Below are 14484 nucleotides of genomic sequence, written 5' to 3' on the forward strand. Positions count from 1 at the left end.
TAGTATTTACATGTCTTTGAAATTGTTTTATAAGCATTATATGTTTGATTTTGATTGTATTGAATGTATATAATATATTTTTTTTCTATGTCTGTTAGTAAATGTAATTCTGGAATGTTTTATGTGTTGTGTTTTTAAAGGGCCCCGATGAAAACCAGCAAGTGCTGACTTGGGCTACCCTTTTTAAATATGTGAAATAAATAAAATAAAATAAATAAATAAAACACTTGCATGAAGAAAGAAGAACCGTCGGATGTTTTCATTCTGTTTCTGGTTACATCGTCACCCGTCAACCATGAACGACGCCAGCTGATACGCCGCACCTACGGGAGAAACTCGTCCTGGCCCTTCGATAAACGAGGAGAAATAAAGACTCTCTTCATTCTCGGAGTCACGGACAAGTCTATACAGGAGGTCATTGATGACGAGGCCTACCGTTATGGGGACATCGTCCAGGAGGACTTCACAGACAGCTACCACAATCTTACGCGCAAAACTGTGGCGGCGTTCAAGTGGGCCAACCGATTTTGTCGCCATGCCAACTTTGTCATGAAACTGGACGATGATGTCATGCTACATCAGAAGCGGCTATTGGAACTCCTTCAGGATCAACCAGCCGCGAACTTCTCGGCAGGGGAAGTGCTCGTTAACACTCCCGTAGTGCGGAAAGCCAAGAGTAAAGATGGCAAATGGTATCTTTCGGAAGAATATTACCCCAACCAAACGTATCCTCCTTATATGAACGGCCATATCTACCTGTTATCCAGTGATCTGGTGGAAGTTGTTTATCAAACTGCCGTCCAGACGCCCCTCTTTCCCTGGGAGGATGTTTTTGTTGGAATATGTCTCCAAAAGTTGCGTGTGAAATTAACACCAATCAGTTCATTCTTACGTGTCAACTACCCCAGATTTGTCGTGGATGATGACAAAAAGATGGTCGCAAAAATGAAGCATAATTTTCGCAGTTGCTGACATTTCCCTATACCTCATGGAGCTGATGTGGAGAGCATTTCGGGTGGAAACGCTTTAGCCTTCCTTCCAAACACACTGCACCATGCATTTCGTCTTTTCGTTAAAATAACGGAAGGGGGCGTTAGGAACCAATATCACTATGTTAGAGTTTGGATTTGAGTTCGGATCGTGAATAGTGAAGGTGAATATATATCATTCATATTGGAAGCAGATATGAGGTCAACACGTGTTAAAACGATTTTCAAATTTAGTACATTACTATTATGTTCCTGCATGTATACACAAGCCCTTCTATTTCAAATGTTTTTTTTTTCTGTGAAAGTGGAATGTAATCGTCTGGTTTTATTTTCTTTCTTTTTTCGGTGTGTGTGTCTGTGTGTGTGTGTGTGTGTGTGTGTTTCCAGCTAAGAGGTATCCCTTAATATTACGAAATGAAATAGGGCCAATACATAATATCCAGCTAGGAGACATACATAGAATACTGCAAACATATAAAACATAGTGGTAGATCTACAAAAGTTGGAATATGGGAATGAATGCTAAAGAAATATGAAGGAACCTACTAAAAAGCAAGCTTGTGTAGCGTAGGTCCCAATTAAATTCGAGCTACAGATTGAGATGAGGAGCACGGGTACAACAAATGACCGAAACATAGAGAAAAAATACCCCCCAAAAAACACCAAACAAATGTACAGGGATATTGCAAATTCTTCTCTCATGCAGGCCTGGGGGTCGGATAAGCCACATGCTGTAAACGGATGAGCCGTTATCTCTTTGGCAGTAATAACAAATGTGAATTTGTTATTACAGTAATAAAATTCTTTTTTTGGGGGGAGGGGGAGGTAGATTTGATACCAAATCAATTATTTCCACGTTATATGCATAGGAGTCATAACCTATGTTGTTTGGATTTGTAGTTTACGTTCAAATTTATGAAAGCGCATTAACTCTTTATGTGCCACGTTCGCACACCCGACTCAGTCGACGGCGTGCCAACTTCGCATATCCTGCTCAAACGCACAAACTTGCCAAAAACGATCGATAAATCGCCAAAATGCCCCAGTACAATGGAAGAGTTTCTCGCGATTCCATTCTTGTCACAGGTAGCTTGCATTTTATGTGGTGCTTGACTATCAAGGGAAGTTCCTCACTAGATTTGCGAGTAAATTCTAAGTTTCTGGCACTGTTTTGTGTGCAAACGTCATGCCTTTCATACAGTACTGTAGCTACATACCACTTGTCATTACCTTTAGAAAGAAAGGTCATCATTAATTAAGAATGCAAATTACATCAAGACAAAGTTTGACTTTTCTTTAAGAGAGACATATTCTCAGCGAGGTTGATCCCAAAAGAAGAAAAATAATAATTTCAAATGAAGAGCTTGATCGCAAAGCAGGTTGTGTACATTTCTGGTTGAGGCGAGGATTTAGCTTTTAACGTTTTGAGAGATATTCAGAAACCACTCTAGTCCGGGCTAGAAGGCACCCAACCTTGTTTTTTGATATATACAATGTTTTTTGATGGTTTCTTGTCAATTCGAGGGTGCTGATTCCAAATCCGATTGATGCCACTCGCGTAACCTTGAGCATTTTCGGCAAAATGCAAAAATCCAAAATGGCCGCCAGATATGCTAATTCGGCCGTGAGAAACACAATAATGTGCATTATCTGACCAATTATTCCACCAAACTTTGTACATTTCTGTTCCTAGAGTTACTCCATCTGCATTTGCAAGAGAATTTTCATTTCATATAGGTTCATTTAGTATTTAAAGCTCATTTTCTTATTCAAAATGGCCGCCATTCCTATGCTTACGTGCTATATGAATGGCAAAGCATATGCATGGAAATATAGAACAAATTTACTGTATTTCCAGTCCCGTACCTACGCTGTCATAAAGTGTTGCATGTGTAATACAAATATGTTGGGTGTCACTTACAATATAGAGGGCCTACATGAATATTTGAGCATTTAATTTTCATAAACCTGTTTAACACAATTTCTTATATACTTCATTTTGTCTCAACAACGAATATAAGTTCACTAAACGTCTCGCAAGAAATCAATATACCATCATATTCTACATGCAGGTTGAATATAGAAATGTAATAGTAACACAATATTTTAAGAAGCCTAGATGAATGGTATTTATCAAATAATGTTGAAAATGGAGGGGAAGCTAGAAAGCAAAGCTTCTAATATGCATTCCCCTAAAACCATATCAACAAAGTACAGAAAAATCCTACACAGTAAGGCCAGAGATACATGGTTGTAGACACAAACACATCGGACATTAATGACCCAACTAAAGACCCTTTACATTGTAGGTTGTTGTTTTTTTTTTACCAACAAGGAGTTGGGGGGGGGGGGGTAGGAGGATTCCTGAGGCGAGTCTGAAATGGATCGTAACCTCCATCACTTTGATATGCTATAATTTAGAAGTACCGCCGTGATATTATCGTGCAAACTTGATTTTCTTCTTGAATTAAAACAACAAAAACTTGTGAAGGCATAAACGAAACTGCCCAAACGCAATACCGTACAAATTATTCATTAAACATCAACCAAGGAGCAATGTGAGCTACCTCTTTCAGTTCTCTCACAGTTCCCAGGTCTTGATAATATACACTTTGACATCATGATCTCATTCAGTCTTGTCTCAAAACTAAAATTTTCATTTTTATTGTCTTTAAAGAACCCTTTAATTGGATGTTTGGCAGCAGGCGACATCAGCCCCAAATTTGAAGAATTCTCAGGCTAAAGATGCATATTAGTCCTGCAATTGCTTTAACTGCAACCACATCTGGTGATGTTCAGCACTTCCTCAAGGGTCAGAGGGCGATTATTTGCCATAGAAACAGAATGAAGACATGAAGACTTGCTTGATCACCACCCGTTGAAGCCCTATTATGGCTTTGTTGCCAGGCCAGAGACAGTTGTAGGTAACTTGGGTGGTATCAGAGATGACATGAGACCAGCATCTGCACCAACCTGTTTTGGGGTCAAAGCTTTCAAGTTACGGGAGAGAAATCTAGGCTTGTGGGATTTCAGACGCATTGATGGCAGGTTGTTCAAGGGGGCATTCCATGAAGCGCTTTGTAAGATCTTTTCTTTTGGACAGCTGTTATAAGCTACTAAAATCCTCGCATCTGATTGGCTGAGAGCAAATTTGTCAGACAAATTCGTCAGACAAGACGCTTCATGAAATGTCCCCATGCTATCGTGTTTAGAAGGTCAGGGTATGCATTGACGGCACTGGTGACACTTGCCATCCTTTCCTTCCAGCGTGAGGGAGAGTGATCGAGTGCCAGTGAAGGAGGGTAGACTTCCTTAGCCTATGCTTAGAAGGCTTGCCACAGAGGGCTACCTTGAACATAGCGTTGGCAAGATGGAAGGCATGGGTCTGATGATAATCTTATAAAGGTTGGGGCAAAGTCTCCAGAAGGTGAAGTACTCCTCTATTGTCTTGAGATGGGTCAGTACTCGGCTGATGTCATCCAAGGACTTTCTGTGAGACGTAAAGGCGAGATCATCTGTAAACTTCCTACGTGAAGTGAATGTTATGTCACCATGTATATTTTACAAAGAGCTCTAGTGGAGTTAGTTTACAGCCACCATCAAGGAGGCCATCATTCAGAGTCCTAACACAGCTGGTCTGGTTACCTAGAGCAATCCTGAATCTGCAAGTGCTGAAGATTAAAGACAAGCAGTGTGAAGTTGCTATAACACTGCTTTCAGAATGAGGCAGCACTGTACGGATCTCAGAGTCTCCCTTGACATCATATACGCTAACACATTCACTCCGAAAAAACGGTGGTAAAATTCATCTATTTAAACATATATTATTCATCTGGGTTAACAGGAAAAACTTTTGGGGGTTGTTTTCATTTCAGTGAGGTGGTCCGTTTTTTTCCCCTTTTCCCCTGCCTCATATTCTTTCTCGGATGAGGGGACTGAAAAGTTTGTATAATATAGCTTTTAGATGATGTAGAACAGGACTGGTAATTGGAAATTTCATTTGTGTCATCATCTAGGATTCAGCCGTTTAATTCAGCAAATGAGAGTGAATATTATGATGTCAAACATCTCAAGGAAAGGAAGTATCAAATGTTCATATCTAATAATTCCTGATAAACAATCTTGATGTTGGCGTCAATTCAAGCTTTGGTGGATTTTTCCAAATTCCTAGGGAAAATTTCAGATTGAGGTACGTAGCAAATTCTGATGTTTGCATAAAAAAATAAAACAGCTTTTGTTACTAACAACCTTCTAATTTATAATCAGCACACAAATTGATAAACAGTGTACCTGAGTGACAAAAAAAGAAAAGAAAATTTGTTTATCTCCATGTACACTTTGCCATTCATATTGTGCAGGGGTATATGAGTGGCATCCATTTTGAAGTTTTGTATTAAGAAGAATATAATATATATAAAGCCTAAAAATAATAAATTTTCTGTTTGCTTGCTTGTTTGTTTGCTTGTTTTGCTATTGGCACTCATCAGATCTGCACTGCACATGCAAAACTTGATAAAAGCGTAGGTATGTGACTGAAAATTCGTCTTCTATTTCTATGCATATTTTTTGCCATTCATATAGTACATGAGTATAGGAGTGGCGGCCATTTTGAATTGAAAATAAGCTTGAAATGCTAAATGTACCTCTTAAAATGAAAAATTTCTTGCATGTGCAAGTAGAATTACACAAGGAACAAAAATTTAAAAAACTTTGATGGAATAATTGGTCATAAGATTGACATAACTGGGATTATCATGGCCAAATTAGCATATCTGGCGGCCATTTTGGATTTTTGCATTTTGCCGAAAATGCTCAAGGTTACGCGAGTGGCATCAATCGGATTTGGAATCAGCACCCTCGAATTGACAAGAAACCATAAAAAAACATTGTATATATCAAAAAACAAGGTTAGGTGCACTTTCTATGGAGCCTAGCCTGGACTACTCTATGAGACGTCAAAGAGCATACAATTCTAAGGGATATCAAAAGTTTATTTGATGAAAATCGGTTTGGAAATGGCTGAGATAGCCAAAAACAAGGTGAAACAAAGAGATCCTAATGAAAGACGTGGCCTGTCGCCTTTTGTTATTATCACTTTTTTGGATATCTCAGCCATTTGAAAACCAATTTTCATCAAATAAACGTTGAATCCTTCTTAGAATTACATGCTCTTCAATACTGCATAAGAGGTTTTTCATTATCTGACTTAGGAATGTTCAAAACGTGAATCCCCACCTCAACAAGTACCTTTAAGAGCAATTTTCAGCCTTCTTAAAATACGTTCATCATTACTTACAAAAGGAAACCAATGCTTTCCATTGATACCTTTACTTATTTTTTTTTTATACTCCTAGTATTTTGTCTTTGTCCGCAGCACCGAGTTATTTAATGGTACCGTTATATCAATTCTATAGCATTCTTTCTTAAACACGGCAAGATCTGCACAGTCTGGTTTGATCGATATTCATGTGGTTCATTAGTTCATTCTTTACATTGATTTTTGCACTGGTATAATTTCAGTTGGTCAAGATAAACATATCCGTTCTCCGTATAATTCCATGCCTATGAATTCGGGAACCTACAGTTTTACAAGCGTCATTGCTTTTATGTAGGCCCCATCATATTTCTGACATTTACCATGTTTAGTTGTGACATCCTCAGATGATATGACCATATACATTTTGTGTTAGGGAGCCTAAGTATACTTTTATTTTTTTTTCTTTCTTCTCCAATCAAAAGATTTGGTTGCATATATTTGTATTCTTGTTTATTGTCAATCATTTTGTAATCCCATCACTGAGAAAGTGGATGTATGAAAATAAACTTGAACTAAAGTTGAACTAAACTTATTTCATGAAAAGTGATATCCTTGAAGTGATGATTAAAAGTGTCCAACATTGTCTCATCATTTCAATTATTTTAACTTTAATCGCAAAAGTGAGTATTTAAAATCAACAACAATAGAGATAATCCGTTCGAAATAAAACTTTTCAAATACCGATGATATTTCCGGCGGTCTTCTCGACCAATTTCGCACTTTTGTCACTTCATCCCTTGTGTAACAAACACACGGTCACACAGTGTGGTTTATGAAAATGTCCCGATTTCACACAGTGACTATGTGATATCGGGACATTTTCACATAAACCACACCGTGTGACCGTGTATTTGTTCCAAGGACTGGGATAGAGGGTTCATTTAATTTAGCAAAATCCTCGTTATCGAACAGACTGTCTTGCAAATTGCAACTTGTGATCCATTTAGCACTTCGATCAATGGAATTTCCACATATGACTTTCAAATTTCCAAAACGGGTATTAACAAATTGGCAGGTATCAGTACTTTAAGCCGAAAAGAGTATTCCAGTCAGATAAGTTCCAAACATATTCTTTCATGTTAATTACATTTTGAAAAAAAAAGTGTGAACATCTAATCATGTGTATTCCAATGCGACTTTCTTTCACCAAACACACTGCACACTGCAGTGCGTTGATGAAAAAAAATAGTATAGTTTTGACCTTATACAATTCGAGTTTGATGTTCTGTAACGCCCCCTTCCTTTCATACATAACATTATAGACCTACAGGTACATGTACCAGAGTTACAAATTCAATTCATCTTCTTACAGTCATAGCAGCACAAGTTAGATACAGACGTATATCTCAAGAAGAGAGAGAAAGAATTATAGACATGATAGAAGCATTTTAGGATCATAACCTTGACTACCTAATTGTGGCTGACACACCCGAAACAAAGTGCTCAACGGCCAGATCAGTTTTGGCAATATACACTGTAACTTCGGACTGGGGGCGTAATAAACACATTATGATATAAGACTATAAAATGAATTCGAAAGAACGAGTGCAGCATGTAGGTAATTACCTGACTATATCACTGTAAATTGAATGCGCTATCCATTTTTGCTCAAACAAAATATACACACCTGTCAGCCACAACGAGCGATGGAACTTTTAACTAAATGTCATGTGATGGCCGAGGAACCAATCGAATAGCTACATCCCTTTTAGCAATAGAAATATTAAAAAAAAATACATAAAGAAAGTTAATGTGTGAATGGGTTCCCACTTTCCGGTCAAAATCCTTACTTTACAAGGCGTTGGTGTTTAAGTTTCTTGTGCACAACGTAATTTACGTTTTCCCGTCCAATCTCATCAGATTTGCATTCGATTTAACGAGAAGGCGTTTAAATTCAAGCCATTTTCGTCAACGCTCTGCTTCGTGTTTCATTATTCTTTGATCATTCAATTTCGTTTCATGCCATACCATTTAGACTCTATTTCATTCAATTTAGAAGAAAATTCATTCAAGTTAAGGACAGAAAGTGGCATTCAATTTCGCGCCAAGTGGAAATTCCAATTTCACTTTTAGGAACACAACTTTGAACTTTAAACATTCAAAATAAATCAACATAAACGAACTCTGTTGAATGTCATTCATACCGTATTTATGCACGTCAAATTCGCATTTTCACTGGCAACATGATTTCATCATATAGTTTAATCTTTTTTATGGAGCACTTGAGTGTAATCAATCAATTTCAGTCATATCTTTCTTCCAGTTTCAATTCGTTAATTATATATGTAACACTTACGGAATGGTCATGCTTCTCAAATTTTTACACGACCTAGTCGTCCCGATGCATAATGTATGTTGTGGACCCCAGTCCTTAGTGGATTATTTTTACCCTCCTCACAATATCACATACGTCGCTCGATCCAGGCGTAGAACGTTTTTGTTGTTATTTGTTTGTTTTTTAAGTATATCGACAGTAATATACATTGATATGTTTTAAAAATGGAGCGCCGTTTCGTGCTTTCTATCCATCAAGTGTTATTTCCTATATTTGATTTGATTTCATATCATTTCATTTGTTTCATTTCATTTCATTTATTTCATTTCATTTCATTTCACTTCATTTTTTTTTTCATTTCATTTATTTCAACACGGCACATGATTCAGCCAGACGGCTGTTCTCCCTCATGTCCGTGGATCATGAGGGAAAAAAATGACATTAACGTATTTCAAAACATATACACAATCATATTCATGAAAACATAAAATAACATACAATTAGATGAAACAATTCACTATATATATATGTATATATATATATACACATATATATATATAGATACATGTATACATATACATATATATATACATATATATATATGTACACTCAGCAAAAAAAGTGAGTTCCCCCCTAGCATTTGTGGATATATCTCAAAAAGTATTCAACCGATTTTCATAATTCAAACGGAAATGGATAAAGAATTTTATTACTCATAACATGAGTGGAAAATCATTGCCACCAGATATCATTATTGGTGTGAAAAAAATGCATTTTATGTCAAAATGCATGGAAACAAAAGTTGCACTTTAGTGATTTGCAATGACTTTTACACAAATAATCAAACAATCACTCATGATTCTGAACATTTAAGCATGGGTTATTGCATATTTCTCTATCTCTTTCTTTTTATGAGCATATAGTGAAGTATTTGATAATTGATATGTCCACCACCCGCAATGACCAGCCGCCATCTCCTCCTCAAACTGTTAACTAAAGTTTGTACTTGGCGCTGCTCAACGTTGGTCTATGCTCTCTGCAAGATGCGCTGAAATTCTTGCAGTGAAGTGTCATCTTTCAACTTCTTGCTCGCTTTCCACTTAATGATATCCCAAAGATTCTCTACTGGATTACAGTCAGGGGATCTTGCAGGCCACTCCATACGTTCGATGCCATTTCCCTCAGCAAACTGATCTACAACTTGAGGGCATGATGCAAAATGCCCACAGGCACATTAATGTGATCAACCTGAATTGGAATTACAAATCACATGGCTTCTACCAATATTTTCATATTGAGAAGGCCTATTGTTCAAAAAGTATGCATAACATCTGTTTAATAGGGAAGCACATTGTACCTGAAGAAATTCCTGAGAATTACACAATTTAAAAAGATCATTTGATAACTTACATAGGAAATGTATACAATATGCTCTCTATGGCCTAAAGTGCAACTTTTTTTCCCACGCATTTTGACATAAAATGCGATTTTTTACACCAATAATGATATCTGGTGGTAATGATATACCATTCATGTTATGAGTTATGAAATTCCCTATCCATTCCCGTTCGAATTATGAACATCCGTAAAATACTTTTTGAGATATATCCAAAAATGTTAGGGGGGAACTTACTTTTTTTGCTGAGTGTATATACACATATATATATAGTTACATGTATACATATACATATATAATATATATATATATATATATATACATATATATAGATACATGTATACATATACATATATATATATATATATATATATATATATATAGGAAAAATTGACTACATGCTCGGTTTACTTGAAAAAAAATGAATGAGGGATACAATGTCCTTTTGGTGTCAGATACAAATTAAAACTCTGTCTATAACCGCTCAGAATAATTAGTATTTGCTGTTTTACATATGTCGGCAATGAATTCAATAATTATGGGCTTTGATAACTAATAAAACTACTTTGCCTAAAGCAGGTTTTGATATACCAGTATAGTAACTTGAATATCAGTGTTGTATTCCTAGATCTCAGTGTTGTATTTCTTCAATCATAATCAAAGATTTTCAACTCAAACGTCAACGGGTTAAATTATTAACGACTACATACATTGTTTGAAGTTTGATGTTTTGAAGTTTTATTTGCAACAACTCTTTGAATACGTACATATAAGAATCATAACACAATTGTATCTACATACATATGTAATGTTACTCCTTTACAATATAGCATGATTAATTGATGATATTTGAGAGTTGAATACGATACATGTAGCATAATTCTACAAAGTTGCTGCTGTTAACAAGGAAACCAAAAGTTAGCACAAGTGCTAGTCGAGATTGGTCACCTTGATCTTCATACTAACAGCTAAATACAAAAGAAAAATTATTACATGGTTAGTTGTGCAAAGCATGTTTGTTTCTTCTCATTTCACTCAAGTGTGTCAACATTAATTCGTGAGTATAACAGTTTAGTGGGATATCTCGAATTTACCCGCAACACTGATTTTAGAGAAGGATTTTGAAGAATTTGAAGACGCTTTATGTTTAGTATTTGACCATATATAACATTACAATAATCACAGTAACTTTAAATGATGGAGAAATGTAATGGCCGTTTCAAATGTTTTAAGATGTCTCATTCTCTTCAAAGGGGGTGGTTAGTAATTTATCAGTGGGAATGTTGGGGAATGATTGTTCCAATCCTTGCGGGATTTATTTAAGAGTACATTATATATCTTTAATTATACATATTTAAGTAATATGCAGTTAATTGCTGTCACTGTTCAGGCATGCTAACCTGGAAACATTCAACTGCACATTACTTGAATATGAGACCATTCTGAAGCAAATAATTTCCACCCAACAATAGATATATAATGTACTCTTAAATGAATCCCACAAGGATTGGAACAATCATCCCCCAGCATTCCCACTAAATCCCACTGATCAGCTACTAGACATCCCCTTTAACAATTACAAATTTCTAACAGTGGGTTTACGTAAATGTTCAATATGATAGCTCCAGTCTCGTGACTGATCAATATACACTCTAAGATATTTACAATGAGGAACTTGAATTATTCTCTAACATTGGTTACACTCGCATTCAATTTCACTTGTTTAATGTTTTTCTTAAACCCTATCAGCATAGTTTCACATTTTTCCAAATTGAAGGCTAATCGATTACACGCCAGCCAATCTGCAATACGGGTCGTATCCTTCGATCTGTTTCACGTTTTACCAGACACATAAATACACGTGTCGTCAGCGTATAATGTAGGCGATGAACATTGTTAGCAGTGAAGGCAAATCAGTGACAAAGATTGTAAACAACAGTGGAACAAGATTGGACCCTTGCAGGATTTCACATGTTACACCAGGTTATTTCGATTGAAAACCATTCACCTCAGTATATTGTGTGCGATTATGAGGTATTCCTTAAACCATTCAGAGGCTTGCGGGGCCATGCAAGTCATTTGCAGCTTATTTCCCAGTTTAGCGTGGTCCACCGTATCAAAGGCTTTTCTTAAGGCTGTTATGACAATTCCTGTCATCCTACCATCATCCATACAGGAGAGCCAGTCTTCTGTCATTTTCAGTAGCGTGGCTATTGTTAAATGTTGAGGGCGAAAACCTGACTGGATTTTGTTAGTGGCGTCAACTGAATGCACATCTGTAGGAGTACAAGCATCTGCACAGCAGACTGGAAATTGGTTGGTAGTTATTGATACATACGTCTTCTTTCTTTTTTTGTTCTTTTTTATAAACAGGGATGATTTTTTAATGATGATTCTCAGGGGAATAATAAACGCCAAATAAAATCAAACAACAACAGCAACAACAACAACAACAACATAATGTTTCCATTCGTGCCACAGTTATACTAGCGGAGAGGGTATATAGGAAGCACACTGTTTCATCTCCCGACGAGCTTAGTTTCGACAGATGCCTCGAGGAAATCCTTTCGGGAAGCCGTACGATCGTTGATGATGCAACTTTCTTTCAAGATATCCGTCTGCACAGCACTTGTGGGGAATGTCTCACCTTTGTTACTTCTGGTGCATGTCATCAATTGGCATCTTCGTTGTTTCACTTTACATAACAACCCTCATAGCATACTTCCTTTGTTGCCACGTAGAACAAATACGTTCTGTTCAACGCGATGCAATTCAACCTACATTTCGTGGCTAAAAGTGCGCAAGATCCATCCAATACCATTTGAAGACGTGTGGCGACGGAGAAATGATGAGAAAAGGACGTTTACAGAGACAGACACCGTTCGAGGAATCTATTCCAGTTGGGACGTAGTCTCTGTGCATTTGCCTACGCTGTAAATAGAACAACAAGAAAAAGAAGAAGGAAAAGAAGAGAGTAGATATTTGTATTTTGGCCTAATTCCCAATCTTCACTTGTCAGAGACTGGAAGACGCGGAGGATCAACCGGTCAGTATGAATATCTTGCGCAAACAATGTCTTGTATGCCTTCCGCCGAATCACTGTGGTCTGTGCTTGCCGGCCTGTGTTGTTGCTTTGACGTTTATATGTTGTGCTCTCATCTCGAGTCAGAACAGTCATCTCAAACAAGTTATGTTGAACGCAGAACGTCCCAGTGTGTCAAAAGCCCGACTGATACCGAGGAAGCGAACGCACGATAAGGGTCTCTACCTCCTAGAACCAATCGATGATCACAATTACCAATACTTCCATAACCCCGTAAACACTTGCATGAAGAAAGAAGAACCGTCGGATGTTTTCATGCTTATTCTGGTTACATCGTCACCCGCCAACCATGAACGACGCCAGCTGATACGCCGCACCTACGGGAGAAACTCGTCCTGGCCCTTCGATAAACGAGGAGAAACAAAGACTCTCTTCATTCTCGGAGTCACGGACAAGTCCATACAAGAGGTCATTGATGACGAGGCCTACCGTTATGGGGACATCGTCCAGGAGGACTTCACAGACAGCTACCACAATCTTACGCGCAAAACTGTGGCGGCGTTCAAGTGGGCCAACCGATTTTGTCGCCATGCCAACTTTGTCATGAAACTGGACGATGATGTCATGCTACATCAGAAGCGGCTATTGGAACTCCTTCAGGATCAACCAGCCGCGAACTTCTCGGCAGGGGAAGTGCTCGTTAACACTCCCGTAGTGCGGAAAGCCAAGAGTAAAGATGGCAAATGGTATCTTTCGGAAGAATATTACCCCAACCAAACGTATCCTCCTTATATGAACGGCCATATCTACCTGTTATCCAGTGATCTGGTGGAAGCTGTTTATCAAACTGCCGTCCAGACGCCCCTCTTTCCCTGGGAGGATGTTTTTGTTGGAATATGTCTCCAAAAGTTGCGTGTGGAATTAACACCAATCAGTTTATTCTTACGTATCAACTACCCTAGATTTGTCGTGGATGATGACAAAAAGATGGTCGCAAGAATGAAGCATTTTTTCGCAGTTGCTGACATTTCCCCAGACCTCATGGAGCTGATGTGGAGAGCATTTCGGGTGGAAACACTTTAGCCCTCCTTCCAAACACACTGCACCATGCATTTCGTCTTTTCGTTAAAATAACGGAAGGGAGCGTTAGGAATCAAGATCACTATGTTAGAGTTTGGATTTGAGTTCGGATTATGAATAGTGAAGGTGAATTTACATCATTCATAAGGAAGCACATATGAGGTCAACACGCGTTAAAACGATTTTCAAATTTAGTACATTACTAATATGCTCCTGCATGTACACACAAGCTCTTCTATTTCAAAATATTTTTTTTTCTGTGAAAGTGCAATGTAATCGTCTGGTTTTATTTTCTTTCTTTTTTTCTGTGTGTTTATGTGTGTGTGTTTCCAGCTACGAGGTATAATATTACAAAATAGGGCCAATACATAATATCCAGCTGGG

General features: G+C 37.5%; 1 protein-coding gene across 1 annotated transcript; it reads left to right on the plus strand.

Moving 5' to 3' along the window:
• Window positions 1-231: 231 nt before the first annotated feature.
• On the plus strand, window positions 232-14103 carry LOC139713190 (uncharacterized). The gene is made up of 2 exons (XM_071624936.1): window positions 232-834; window positions 12997-14103. The coding sequence occupies exons 1-2, from the start codon at window positions 232-234 to the stop codon at window positions 14101-14103; spliced, it is 1710 nt and encodes a 569-aa protein (XP_071481037.1).
• Window positions 14104-14484: the final 381 nt, after the last annotated feature.

The sequence above is a fragment of the Diadema antillarum genome, unplaced genomic scaffold (assembly GCF_040938485.1).
Source record: "Diadema antillarum isolate AM-2024a unplaced genomic scaffold, OU_Dant_1.0 seq00001921_RagTag, whole genome shotgun sequence".
NCBI classification, from domain to species: domain Eukaryota; kingdom Metazoa; phylum Echinodermata; class Echinoidea; order Diadematoida; family Diadematidae; genus Diadema; species Diadema antillarum.